The 14,785-nt window shown below is 40.3% G+C and overlaps 1 protein-coding gene across 1 annotated transcript in view; it reads left to right on the forward strand.

Moving 5' to 3' along the window:
* The window catches only part of tgfbr1b (transforming growth factor, beta receptor 1 b), an 84,263-nt gene extending 71,066 nt beyond the window's left edge, over positions 1 to 13,197 (forward strand). Inside the window, exons 7-9 of the mRNA XM_053494001.1 lie at positions 689 to 813; positions 1,049 to 1,179; positions 6,910 to 13,197. Of these exons, the coding sequence (XP_053349976.1) occupies positions 689 to 813; positions 1,049 to 1,179; positions 6,910 to 7,035 (382 nt within the window). The 3' untranslated portion in view covers positions 7,036 to 13,197. The remainder of the gene's footprint in view (positions 1 to 688; positions 814 to 1,048; positions 1,180 to 6,909) is intronic.
* Positions 13,198 to 14,785: the final 1,588 nt, after the last annotated feature.

Here is a 14,785-nt window from a genome sequence, read left to right on the forward strand (position 1 = left end):
AGTATCACTGTTGTATAAAAGCAAAATCACACTCGAGGTCATAGTGTTACAGTATACTGAATATCATGACCGGATCACTGATGTGCTGATATTCAGTACAACAGCACTCCAACTCATGTGATATTGCTTAAATATAAAAGAGTAGCAGGTGTTTTAGACACAGTATGAATAATTGATGTTAATTTTTGCTTTATTAAGGTAAGCGTATAAAAAAAAAGCTAGTGCGTTTTGTGTAGTGTAGTGTTGATAACGCACAGATTGGATGATGAACAGCCTGTATAAAGTGTATCATCCATTTTGAAGTCATGCACTATTGAGATATATATATATATAAAGCAGTGCTGTTATACTTATATATGCATTTTTAGAAAGTCACCAGAATTAACTGTTGTATAACTTGTGATAACAATTATTTTGGTCTTTTCAGGATGATGCTGTCTCCAGAATTGCACCCTTTGTCTGTGCTCCAGTGTTCTTAATAATAGCAATAACAGAACCTAATTTATTTTAAAAATGGGCTTCTGGAGCATTTAATATTTTTCTAATTGGGTCCTTTCTGCCGAGTTTGCTGTCATTACAGAACTGAAATTTTAATCTCTTAAGCAGTATTTGTTTTTTTTTTTTGTTGGTTTTTTTTTTTTGTCCTCTCTGTGTGTTCTAATTAAATCTCCAAACTGTCTCCCAACAGGTACATGGCCCCTGAGGTCCTTGACGATTCAATAAATATGAAACATTTTGAATCGTTCAAGCGAGCGGATATCTACGCCATGGGCTTAGTCTTCTGGGAAATTGCAAGCAGATGCTCGATTGGAGGTGCTTCAGTTAAAATGACTGTCTTTTCATATTACTGTTGCGCTTTGGTACTGCATTAGATAGATTATACATTTCCCCTTTCTGTGGATTCCTCTTTGGATTTGCATTTTGCAATCCGGATCAAGCAGCAACTAATGAGAAGAAAGTTCAACACAATCTTTAATGTAAAAAAAAAAAAAAAAGTGTAAAAACTGCCTGGATTTACTTCTCCTTCTTTTTTTCTTTCCTCCGCCAGGCATTCATGAAGACTACCAGTTGCCATATTACGATCTGGTGCAGTCAGACCCGTCAGTGGAGGAAATGAGGAAGGTGGTGTGTGAGCAGAAACTGCGGCCCAACATTCCCAACAGATGGCAGAGCTGCGAGGTACGCCGTCGATCCGACATCCTTCCCGAGCGTTACTCAGTCGCTCCGCAGCCTGAGACCAGACACATCTCCTGCACTTTTACTAACAACCCCTCGTGTCTTTCGGTGTTCAATCTGCAGTTCAGAGACGAGTCAAATTCCTACATGTGTGTTTATTACTGTTATCAGAGCCAAGCGTCTGAGCCAAACCACAGCCCCCAGGAGAGATGTGTGTGACACCGTGTGTGTGTCTGCGTGTGCAAGAGAGAGAGAGAGGGAGAGACTGCAGCCTTTTTGAGCTCTCTCAGATTTCCTTCCTCTGTCGTTTGCCATCCATCAAGCCCACAGCACCCGCATCCTCCACTCCACCTTTATTAGCGTCCTTTTTATTACGCAGAAAAAGAGGCACAATTACATTAGGCCTAATTCTCCATAATGCATTTCCGTAATCTAATCAGCATCTGCTCGACCTTGATCTTGTGTGCTGTTTTTTTTTGTCCCCTTTTTTTTTAAGAGCGCCAAATTGACTAGTGTGCCACGTTTGCTCTGCTTCCTAGGCGAGTTTATTGTAAACCTGGCCGATCGCCTGCAGCGTTTGTTGGGGTGTGATTTAGCGCATGACGTCTGCAGCATTTGGTGGAGTAATGTAAGCAGATTGTGCATTCTGCTTGTGTTTACGACTCGGCCGCCTACACTCTCTCACACACACACACACACACATACACGCGCAGGTGTCTTAGCCATGGCTGTCGCAGGCTTGCTGGGACGGTGAAAGGGCTGAGATTACATTTACACACTCTTGCTTCACCGGAGCTACCTTCTAAAACCGGAGCAGTGAAAATGGCTGGTTTTTTTTTTTTTTTTTTTTTAATGACCTCTCCAAGGAACTCATTGTGAATTGACCACAGGTTTGTGCATCATATCCCGGTGTTGCAGCATGCCGAGCCAAACTTTATTTCCCAGATTTTATTTGGTCTAACACCGTGTGACAACACTTTTTAAAAAATCATTATTTTATTGCCTTTTTAAAATGCATTCAATTTGTAAGTGATCACAGTACGCATCAGTTTTGACCCCGCTGTACGAGCTGCTAGAATTTTATTGCCTTTAAAAGGAAGGTTAAAGCATTTAAAAAGAAAAGGCTATAAATAGTTGGTGCCTCACACCACATACTGTAATGATTTCATTAGCTACTTAGATTTATTTATTTCAGTCAAGTCTCCCGCTGTGTCTGCGAATACAACAGCGTGGATGCCATTTTTCATTGCGACCAAGCAGGACCCACAGACGGAAGGCCAACATCTGCTAATTAAACAGACGTAGTAACAAGTAGTTATCGCTCGTGCTTGAACGAAAACCCGAATGATAATACGGCAACTAACACGATGGCTTTATTAACCCCAGAGGAAATGCACAAATTGTTGCTGGGTGTGAGTGAATGTATCTGGTGCCCTGTGGTGAACCTGTGTCTCATCTGATATGTATTCCAGCCTCGTGCTCGGTGTTCCAGTGGTAGGACTGAATATCAATAAAGAAATTAAGGGTTATCCGTACGGTGCATTGCCACACTCCTGGCATGAAATATTGCTTGAGATTTTGCACTGGTCATGAAGACGGGTTCTTTCCCTCACTCACTCTCTCACTCACTCATTTGGCTTCAGGTAGCCAGTACAGCTGTGACACTCAGCACGCAGGCCCTGACATGGTTTCAGATGTCCTGCCAGACTGCGCAAAATGAATATTAATATAATAAAAATATAACCAGTCCCCATCTGCTGCATAGGCGAAAGAGGTTGTAAACAGTGTAGACAAATAAAGTGGTGGGGAAAGAAAGCTGAAATTAGACCAAGGGATGCAGTTACTATGGATGACTGCGTGATTCCAAGATGCTCTGTGTTTGTTGCTGCATAGACGGTATGGATAGTGCAACAAAGTTTCTTTATTTCATTGTTAATTTTTTTTTCTATTTTCATTTTTCTGTTAAGTTCAGTTGAAATTACACTTTTACATGGCATAGCAGTCATTAGATGGGTTCCCTAACGAATGTTGTTCATTCAAATTTGGTTCAATTCAAATTTGGACGCAAATGTCTCCAGGTGTGATGTATCTGCTGCAACATGCAAATAGTAGAGTCAGTATTGGGCATTGATAGCATAACTCCATGGACCCATCGTGCCCAGTGTCGACAGTTCAGGCTGGTAGAGGAGGTTGTTGTTGTTATATGGTGGACCAAACTATAGTTTTAACTCTACAGCCTGAGTCTACCCATCCTCTAAAGGGTCTTCCAGCATGATAGTGCACCATGATCATGAACATCACCTGAAACTGATTCAGTGAAAATAACAATAAGCTAAATAATGTTCATTAATGCCCTTCCCAGCCACTAGATCCAAACCCATTAAAGCACCTTTGAAATTTGCTGCCTAAAAGTGCACCTGATTAATATTGTGATGGAGATATATAATGCATTCAACTGAAATATAATGCATGTCAGACCAAAAACAAGCCATGAAGCCCAAGAAAACCATTATATAAAACTACCTTTACAGTTGTTGATGTTTCCAGGAGCACAGTGGATGTTTTGAAATGGAAAACAAGTTCAACCACTGGAGTATTCCTAGAGCTGGTCTTCTGGCCAACTTCAATAACCAGGCCAGAAGGATCTTCATCAGGGAGGTGACCAAGAACTTCAGAAGTCCTCTAGAGACAGAAGTACATTTCTAAAACTCGTACTGAACCCTGGGGCTTGTTCAGTAGAGTGGAGAGATGGAGGACGCTTGTGAGTAGGCCACTCCTGAATAAGCTTCTGTTTTATGCACTTAAAAGACTATGAGAGCAGGAGAACAAAAAAAAAAAAAAACTTCCTGGTTTGTTGAGTCCAAAAGTTAACTTTTTTTGGGTTGAACTCCAAAAACTGTATCTGGCAAAAAAAAAGCTGCATCATCAGCAGCATCTGGTTAACACCATCCCTATGGATGGTGGTGCCAGTATCTTGCTATAGGGGAGCTTCTCGGCGCCAGGATTAGAATTGACAGCGGGAAGATTGCAGTCAGATTCACAGAGGTCCTTGAAGAAAACCAGTTTCAGAGTGTACCAAAACAACACTAGTAGCATCAGGACAATTCTCTGAACGTCCTTGAGTGGCCCAGACTTAAACCCATATGAGAATGTTTGCGAAGAGACCTAACGTTAGCAGTTTGCACACTACCCATCTAACCTTATTGAGCTTGAGTGAACCTGGCAGTAAGAATGAGAGAAATTGCCCGAATTCAGCTGAGCAGAGCTTGATGAGACTTACCCGAGAAGAACCGAAGCTGTAATTACTGGCATAGGTGCTTCTACTGAAAGTGCTAAATAAAGGGTCTGAATAAGATTTTAGATTTGCAAAGTTTTCTAAAAATGTTTTTGGTTTTATTTCTAGAAAGAGAGTAATGGGCAAAAAAAATAATAAAAGGGCTTTATAAATTGAATCTATTTAAAGAGGCTTTGTAAATAAAATCTATTAAAAAAAGGATTTATTAAAACATTAAGGGCTCAATCCTATGATATATATAAAGTTAGGTATTCAGACACAAGCATGAATAGATACCGCATTATTTCTCTGGTGTTCTTGGGGTTATTTTTAAGGAAAGCTTTTCAGAAAGATTTGCAGGGGGCATCTGGTTGAGACTGGAGGTGTGCATTTGGGATTGCAGTAAGAGGAAGTTTCGTGCGGGTGTGACCACATAATGAAGCTTCGGACAAAAGAAGAAGATTTCATATGGACCTCCAGTAACTGACTTGAAATTAGACAATATACAGTATATAATTTGGAAAAAGATCCAGAGAGATTCAGGACTAAATCATATTGGGCAATTATGCACCGAAAAGAAAAAGGAGCGGGGGAAAAAAAATCTGAATTGTGCCCATTAAACATATTGGTAGAATTAATATTTAATTTGAAAGATACAAATACACTAATCAGCAAAAACAATAACACCACAACATTAACAGCATCAATTATCAATTATAAAACAGTAACCTGGTGATGGGATCATGGGCACCCAAGGTTCATCCATTCCCTCGGGGACCAAAGACCTGTCTGTTCGGGCTGATCCCACGAAAAAGCCAATCTCTAAAACATGTCAATGCTGGCTCCGATAGAAAGGCAACCGTAGGCGAAGACTCAAGCTCATCGACCTGGCCCTTAAACTCCCCGGATACCAATTCGATCGAACACTCATGGGATGCACCTTACCGGGTGCCAGAGGTCTTGTGCAGTCAAGCCCTGAGAAGCCAGAGCTGCCCAGGTGGCACAAGGGGAACCGACATTTTGTGGTGTAGTGTTATGGCTGATCTGTTTATTGGGAGCACTTATAAAGGACAGTGATCTGTTTTGTGATACCAGCCTTTTTTTATATATATATGTCATACTTTAAGGTTCAAATTTCATATTTCTCCCCTCCAGTTCCAAAGCTTTCTGACTGCCCAGTTTTGCATTCCCATTGCGAAATTGTTTGTCTTCTGGAATAAATAAGCACTCTATTTTGTCACAGGTTGCAACATCTTATTTAAAGCTCTAATGTCATATTTTCAATAGTTTTTTTTTCCTTCTTTTTTTTTAAGTAGCAAACACACCATCAAGAAAATGATTGCATGTTCTGTATAACTTTGCCAATGCATTATTCTTTATTCGTTTATTTATTAAGTAGCATATCCTTTGATGGCTAAAACTTTGATTATTGTTGGGGTTGTCTTGTAATGTATTGTGTTGTGATGCATGTAATTTTATTAAATCAGCCATGCTGCCTTTTCACATTGGAGGGCGGGGTGGATGGGGACAGGGGGGTAGGGGGGTGTCACACACATCCAGCATGATGCTTCTGCTTGACTGACATACTTCAGCAAACTGCAGTCTTCTAGCTGGAACCTGACATGTATTTGACAAAGCCGTAATTCTGAGATTTTTGACAACTTCTGTCTAATCCTGAAAAGTCAGGAAGAAATCCGAGTCAAACTCTATTCTATTCATGCTCAGCATGTTCGGCTGCTGTAGTTTGGATCTGCGGACTCGGCTTCACGCATTCTGATCAACACATTCGCTCTAAATATTCTAGATTACTTCTTATTTCTCTTTAGACAACCTACGACAACTCTACAGCCTAAAGAAACGCAGCTCCATTCTGCAGTCGACACTTCTGCTTTCTAAACCGCACAGAGAACAGAAGTTGCTAGATTTATTCTGCCAATTTTGTGTCGATGCTACAGGCATGTGCTCGCTGTATATCTTATATCAACAACATTTATTATTTATTTGAGCCCTGGTGTTATTGCAGGCCAGAATAAAGTAGAATCTCTTCTTGTGTTCACTTTACCTGTGGATAACCCTAAAGACTCCAACCTGTTTCCATCCTCATAGCTTAATATGAAAAAAAAAAAAAAAAAATATTACAGGTAAATGGAAGTAGAAAAACAGGCCTCTGTTTGACCATTTTATGCAACAGTGGAATTTGTTTTAAATGAAATGTGGGTGTAGCAAGGACAGCAGGAGAGAATCAAAACAGAAGAAGGCAGTTTCACAATGACTTTTGCAATGGAAATGTGTGCGCGGCGACTGGGGCACCAAGAGGATACTAAACAGATCAGATTAAGAAAATAAAAGCATATTTTTTTATTATTTCTGCCGCTTATGCTGAGAGCCAGGCTCATCGTTGCTGTGTGTGTTTGCGGTAAGTCTGACCAATCTGTTTGTGTGTCTCACTCACTGTTCAGGCTCTGCGGGTCATGGCGAAGATCATGCGAGAATGCTGGTATGCCAACGGAGCTGCTCGCCTCACCGCCCTGCGCATCAAGAAGACGCTCTCTCAGCTCAGCCAGCAGGAGGGGATTAAAATGTAGGCCTGCACTCCAGGAGAGCTATACACCATGGCTTATTATTATTATTATTATTATTATTATTATTATTATCATCATCTTTTGTTTTTTCGTTTCTTTCTTTTTTAAATATCCGTTCATTATAATGGTCATGCTCATCCTCTCGAATTATCCGCGATTACCGCATTATGACTTTGTGTCCTCCACGTTGCGAGAGGGAAAGAACGAGATGGAGGACATAAGCACTAAGAGTGAAGGCTTGTTTGGACTTTAAAAAAAAAAATTGTTTTTTTTCTTTTGGAATGATTGACTTTAGCCAGTGAAGGTCATTTTATGGTCGGGTACTTTTTTTCTGTGTTAGTCTCTGAGAGATGAGATTTGCTGGAGACATATCTCTATAGGGAATTTGCACCTTGTGTTTTCTCTCTTTCCTCAACACTTGTTTTTTTTTTTTTTTCCCTAACTTATTTTTTGCTTTGGGTTTTTTTTTCCAACAAACTGGACATGACCTCATTCAGTCTTGGCAAACATGCTGCAACATATGCAATATAGAGAAATCCTATCCTATATTTTATATCTTGATATGTTCTGTTACTACGGCAACAGTTTCAACAGCTTCAACAGCTACAATGGCATCCGTGCCCTCCAAGCCAGGTGTTACCGGAAAGTGCCACTGCTTTAAACCAACGTTCCCTCATGCCGTGGCTCGGCCCCCTTTACCGTTCGCTGTCCGTCTAGACGACAGAAAGAACGACTGTAAGAGTGAGCGCCACCGTCGCAGGCTCACAGACGAGTCTGTCACGGAGTCCGTCTTTATTATGCACACGCAGCGAACGTTAGCAAGGGGCCACCACGCACAACTTGCTGGTGCCATTTCTTCAGTTTTACATCATCTTTTATTCTTTTTTTTTTTTTTGCGTCATCATCTTCAGTGCAGCACAGAGGGACGTTTTGTTTTGTTTTTTTTTCCGCTCAGACCTCAGTTCATCTCCAGTAAAAAGCTGATCACCAGTCCCGTGGTGCTGAACGGTCGCATGTTCGCTCCACCCTGACACGACGGTCTGGCAAGAGGATGCTCTGAGACCTAACGTGGCCACGCCGGCGTCTTTTATTCCCCTGAACGCGCTCTCCCTTCTGTTCCTAACTGACATAGAGATTCGGATAAACTGAGCTACTCTCACAGACTGGCACGTGATGCAGAAGACTGGATGAAAAAAAAAAATCAAAAAAGAGAATAAAATGAAAGAAAAAAGAGAATCTCTAGGAGCAGTGTGACTAAATAAAAATGGATTGCAATGTTTTGAAGTTAAACACATCAGCATTACTCAAGTTGCCGTGTAAAACTGCTCTTTCTTATGGTACTCTTTTGTTTTCAGTGTTGCAAAGATGATGGAATTATATTCATTTATCTATATAGCAAATAGAACTTTACTAAGCCATAGATTTTCCAACATCTTATGGCAACTTTTTTTTTTTTTTTTTTTTTTTTGGTGTGTGTGTGTGTGTGTGTAGAATGTAAAATTTTAAGAAAAATCCTGTTGACTCCTTCAAATCTCCATTGAGCAAGCCTTAAGGGACCAATAGCATTGGTTGTTTCTGTTTATTAAGGGAAAACAAGTAATGTAAGATTTTGTATAAAGGAAGGATTAAATGTAGCAACAACCCATAAAAAAGTCGTTTTGTTTGTCCTGTAGATGTGTAGAAGGGCGTCCTTTTTGCCACACAAATAAACTGACGGTGAGAAATGAATGGGGGTCTAATATCATGTTTTAAGGCGACTTTGTGGTAGGAAACATTGACCGGATTGGCCATAAAATCGAGTCTTTTCCTATAAAAAAAAAAAAAAGATCATCCGGGGCCTCCGCGTGGCGCAGTGGTAAAGTGCGCGGCTTTTCATCCGGAGATCGCGAGCTCGATTATAGAAAGAGCTGATTGGCCGAGCTCTCCCAGAGGGGCGGGATGAGAGGTACTTAGCGCTCCCACATTAATCACGGCTCTACAGTCAATCAGGGGCGTCTGTGAGCTCACGCAAACGGAAGGAGCGGATAGCGATGTCCTCCGAGTGTGTTACTCCGCCCCCAACGGTGCGTGAGCGAGTGGTCGGCTGGCGTCACGTGATTTGGAGGAAACACGTAATAGTTTTAGCTGAGTGGTAGAAGTAGCCTTAAAGTGGGAGCCCCCTAGTGACGGGGAGAAATTGGACACGACTATATTAAGGAGAAAATCGGGGAAAATCCTCAAAACGAAAAAAAATCATCCAAGTCACCTGATAGTTCCATACCTATTATTTTATTATCACACCAGTTTGACAGGTTTTTAAAGTATTGCACATTATTTTTATTTTACATAACTTTGTTACTCATACCTTCTGCCTGATGACTTGCTTTTTACAGCTTTACCTCTGACTGTTATAAAGTGCTACCACTGGAGACTCCTTCCTTAATAAACACACCCTGACACTTTTTTCATCCGTTCATGTGGAGAAATCACAATACGAATAACTTAATATAAAGGCCAAACTCTTAAGACAGACAAGTTCACTTTGCAGCCAGTGCTACTCTCCAAATTATCCTTGAGCTCTTAGCAGAATCTTAGCCGTGTTATGAGGAACATCTGTATTTTTTAAGCATGCTGAGTAAAATGCTGGTCGAAGTATGATATTAGCATGCTCATCTTGTTTTGTCTGCGGTTTATTCGTCCGATGCTTTTTTTATTTCATTGTTGCACTTTAGAGCGAAACATAATTAACAACCAGCGGCCAAGATGGCCTCTGAATAGCGTGGCGTGTTTACAGTGCATTCCTGCGCTGTGATTATACTGATTATGTACAAGCTTTTATACCCTTCAGCCAAAACATTGAGGGGATTTCTTTCACTAGACACAACACACCGTGCATGCTTATTAGTGTGGCAAATGGATGTTAATTTGTTGTGTTGCTTCTTTTCACTGGTCAAAATTTTGGATCGCTCGTGTCTTAAGGCAATTTTGCTGCATTTTCTGCCTCTGTACAGGAGCAAAAAAACAAAAAAATAAGGAGCTCAGCGCTCACAGTGTTCGCTAATTTAGTTTCCAAAGGTTTGAATAGCAGAACGAAATGTCATTCCACAGTGCTTTGAAAAACGTGTAGGACAACCTTGTACTGTACAAAAGTCTTCAACCACCTTACATTTATTCATATTGTGCTTCCAAGGAGCCACTTTTTTGTAGTTTCTTTTTTATGTTGTACAGAGCTCTCTAGCCTTCCTGAAGGCCTTTTTTTTGGGGGGGGGCTCTCATATTTGTTAAAATTTTTTGTCTCTCATTTTCAGTCCAGTCCTTCTACTGGACCAGTACAGTACAAATTTAGTTTTTCCTGTTTAAAACATCAAACTTAAGGCATGAACCAGTGAGAAACAGGTGCAGATGATGACAGATGATTAGTATACACCACCAATGATGCTGAACAATGATTGGTTGGAACTGACGAGAGGGGAAATCAGGTTGCTGCTTACGTTTTTAAATTATTGTCTGTTACAGTAAAACATTTGTTCCTATTTTATTTCAATTACTTTATTATAGAGCAATGAGGAGTGGCTCAAGACTTTTGCACAGCACATACTGTGTGTGTGTGTGTATATATACAGTATATGTCATTTCCTTTCTGTTATCCTTTCCTGTGTACAGTACATGTGCACACGAGGAGTGTTTTCACACCAAATATGTATTGAATGTCGGTGCACTCATTTTAGATATATGTATAAGACGATATTAATGTCTTATTGTTTTTGTATGTTTTTTTGTTGTTGTTGTTGTCGGCTACATGCAACAAATGTAGTTCCTTCCCTTTTCTGCTCCCGTACAGCGATCTGTCGCGTTTAGTTTTCTTCCCCAAAAGAATTCCTGTCCCTCGTGGAGTAAATGTATGATGGCGAATGCGTGTATAAATATGTACATTGTAAATAAGTACCTATGTGTATGTAAATTGTCTGTTAGTTCGGTGGCCCTAAGGCACGAACAATTGGTCAAGAAAAAGCGAACAGCTGAAGAAGCTGATGAAGTGAACTCAATATGGTCAAGGATAGAGCACATTACCCTTTCGAAGGTATCGCATTATACAGTCTAAAAGGGAAGGGGGAAAAAATGAGATTGCGGTCATTTCCTATCGCTAAGGTCCATCGAAGGTGAGTGTAATCGCACTTTTCCGAGAAATTGATTTCATCGTGCCGCTGCAGACGTTACTGGGCCGACGTGCATTATATTATTTTTTTTTCCCGTCCGACACATTTCTGTCTTAAATCACCAGCAGCCTTTTTTTCTTTACGGATTCAGCAGTGACCTATTTAGACGTGAAAACATGCATATCCAGGTATTTCCTCACAGTGACATGCAGGTATCCTCCTGACCTCAACCGGTCAAACCACACCAGCTATGACTTTTAACAGGAAATTCATACCGCTGCACCTCTGGTTCCATGCGAGCGGGCGAGAGCGAGAGGACTCTGTACGACAGTCGCTCCCTCACCTCCTATCGTCTTGTAGCTAGGAGATTTTGTTCGTGTATTCAACAGCGTATTACGTACAGGAGGAGAGCCCGGGCTGTTCGATCAGGCTCCTCGAGCTCTCTCCCGCTCTTTTGCTCTCTCGATGTCACTTACTTCTGTGCCTCCAAACCCATCTGCACCCTCAAACATGGGCGAGGAAACATTCATCCCGGGTGATCTTAACCGACAGTGTTTTCATTAGGGGTCCTGTTAAATGGCCCAGACTCCTGCACAACCGTCTGCTGATAAATTGCCGTGTTTTATTATATATATAATTATTATTTTTTTTTTTTTTTGAGGCATTATGCAGCTTTTTCATACAACCATGCACAGGTATTTGCACAAAAGACTAACTCAGTTTAATTCATGCCTTTTTTTTTTTAATGAAACATTCTGGAAAGGTAAATGTCTCTCCTGAGCACAGCAGACGTGAATGCAAACTTTAAACTCGACATTCCCATCAATTGGTGTGCCACTAGTCGCTGAGCAATTTCAATAAAAGTCGCTCATATGCCGAAGAGGGCGTACAGACGGGTTAGTGAGTTATGCAAATGTGTACGGCAGCACAGTCCTCAGGCTTTCTACTGGCAATTGCCAAGTTATTTATTACAGTTCGATTCTTTATCTATGCCAACATCCGGACACTGTGAGAAAGCTCCTTGAGGGACGGTGGCCCGGTAGCACCAAATATTACACGAGGAGGTAATGAAACATTAGAGCTGATTTGATTTGTAGGAAATGGACCGGCATGGAGAAAACAGGAGTCTGGGTCATTAAAGGACTGCAGAGCCAACCAAGGTGCTTTTCATTCTATGTGTGTGTGTGTGGGGGGTGTGGTTGAGCATGTGTGTGTGTGTGTGTGCGTGTTTGTTTGTGCGTACATTATGGAAAGGCAGGAGAAAGCTTTATCAAGTTTTATTTGGTGCCTAAGTTTGACTATATTGTGTTTTTGTATTCCATGTAGAATGATGCACTGCATGTGATTGATTTCTAATGTTTGCATCATTTTGGTTTTTAAGGAAATTCTTAAAAGAAGAAAAAAAAACAGGTGAAAGGCTTAATTAGTTAAAAAAAAAAGGTCAGAAAGTAATCCAGAGGGAAAAAATACCTCCTTCAAAGACCAATGTATTTTTACCTCAGTGTATATATTCTATTTGTTTACTTCGAGTTTGCAAATTTGTTTCTATGAAATGCTAAATTGAAGAATTCACATTTTGTGTTAGTGGTACTTTTATGTGGCATTGTGTTGTTCTTGTGCCTCAATGAACTGTTCTTTTTTTTTTTTTTTTGAACCATCATCTGTACTTATTTCTCGTTCTGTTCTGTTCTTTAGTTAAGTGCTTTATCAAACAATGTATTTTAATGCCTCTTTCTCAATTGTGTAGAAAATGCATTATGGGCCTTTTTGTAAAAAAAAAAAAAAAAAATGAAAGAAAAAAGTCAGAGCTGGTCAGTACTGATTGGTGGAAGAGAGAGAGAGAGAGAAAGCTCTCATTAATGGCTTTGTGGCCCACTTGATTTTTAAAGCATTATTTATAGACTTTTTATAGTGTGTACAGAAGTACAAACGATCAACATAGGAACGTAGGGGAGTGACGCTCATGTGCCATTCTAACATAGTGGAGTAGAAATGGGTGTGAATAAAAAAAAATGTTCAAATTTCATAATGGTCTGTGTGTTTTTTTTAGTTCGCTTGCTGTTGACTTGACGTGTCTTGAATGAAATGAATGATATACAAATAATGACCAGACTTTATATCGTTTTATATATATATATAAACTTTATCATTGGTATGAGCTTACATTTTGGTTTTTAAATTCATGAAGTCATCCAAACTCAATGCTGTCCGTCGCGTCACGTACTGACACCACTTCATTCAGTGGTGTAGCGAGTACCATCACTGGCCCCGTCACTGACCTTTTATTACAGGAAGTCCTGTTTTTTACCTAGAAATCCTGCTACATTCATTTTTAATGTACCCACCTGCAATATCTTCATAAGATAAAAAAAAGGAAATAATAAACTTAAACTACAGTGACCCTAACCAGAATGTGTGCATGATGTAATTGCTGACTAAAACACACTTCACTTTTTTTGTGGTTTGAGTGTAAACCTCTAGTGCACATTCGCTTATATTTATGGTTCCAAATGGAGTGTATAAAATTTTTTTTGTATGTCCTTCTTTCTGTTTTAATGGCAGTGTGCACTACAGATGACACAGACTTCTATGTTAGTCAAATACATCTGCTTGTCCTCTAACCACAAGCTTCTTTGGAAAGGATTAGATGGAAAATATATTTGATGATGTGATGCCAAACTTTTGAACCGCACCATATATACTCAGCAAAAAAAGAAACGTCTCTTTTTCAGGACTGTGTATTTCAACAATAATGTTGTAAAAATCCAAATTACTTTACAGATCTTCAATGTTTTCCATGCATGTTTAATTAAACATAATCAATTAATTACCATGCACCTGTGGAATGGTCGTTAAGACCTTAACAGCTTACAGAAAGTAGGCATTTAAGGTCACAGGACACTAAAGAGACTTGTCTACCGACTGTGAAAAACACCCAAAGAAAGATGCCCAGGGTCCCTGCTCATCTGCGTGAACGTGCATTAGGCATGCTGCAGGGAGGCATGAGGACTGCTGATGTGGCTAGGGCAATAAATCGCCATGTCCGCACTGTGAGACGCCTAAGACAGCGCTACAGGGAGACAGGAAAGACAGCTGATCATCCTCGCAGTGGAAGACCACGTGTAACAACACCTGCACAGGATCGGTACATCCGAATATCACACCTGCGTGACAGGTACAGGATGGCCACAACAACTGCCCGAGTCACACCAGGAACACACAATCCCTCCATCAGTGCTCAGACTGTCCGCAATAGGCAGTCCATGAGGAGGAGATGCACTGCAGTACTTCAAGCAGCTGGTGGTCACACCAGATACTGACTGGTACTTTAGATTTTGAGCCTCCCTTCATTCAGGGACACATTGTGGAACATTTTTAGTTTATGTCTTAGGGTGTTGACTCTTTTAGTGTTTATACAAATATTTACACATTAAGTTTACTGAAAGTAAAAACAGTTGAAAGTCAGAGGACGTTTCTTTTTTTGCTGAGTATATATAGCTATATATTTCTTTGGGTTTTTTTTTTTTTACCTGGATAAAAGCAGTCACCATCTCCTAGACCAAATTCCTCAAGAAGTGACTTTACTCGAATTTCCATTTCAGATGTATTTAAGTATC

This window comes from Clarias gariepinus, chromosome 4 (assembly GCF_024256425.1).
Source record: "Clarias gariepinus isolate MV-2021 ecotype Netherlands chromosome 4, CGAR_prim_01v2, whole genome shotgun sequence".
In the NCBI taxonomy this organism is placed as follows: Eukaryota; Metazoa; Chordata; class Actinopteri; order Siluriformes; family Clariidae; genus Clarias; species Clarias gariepinus.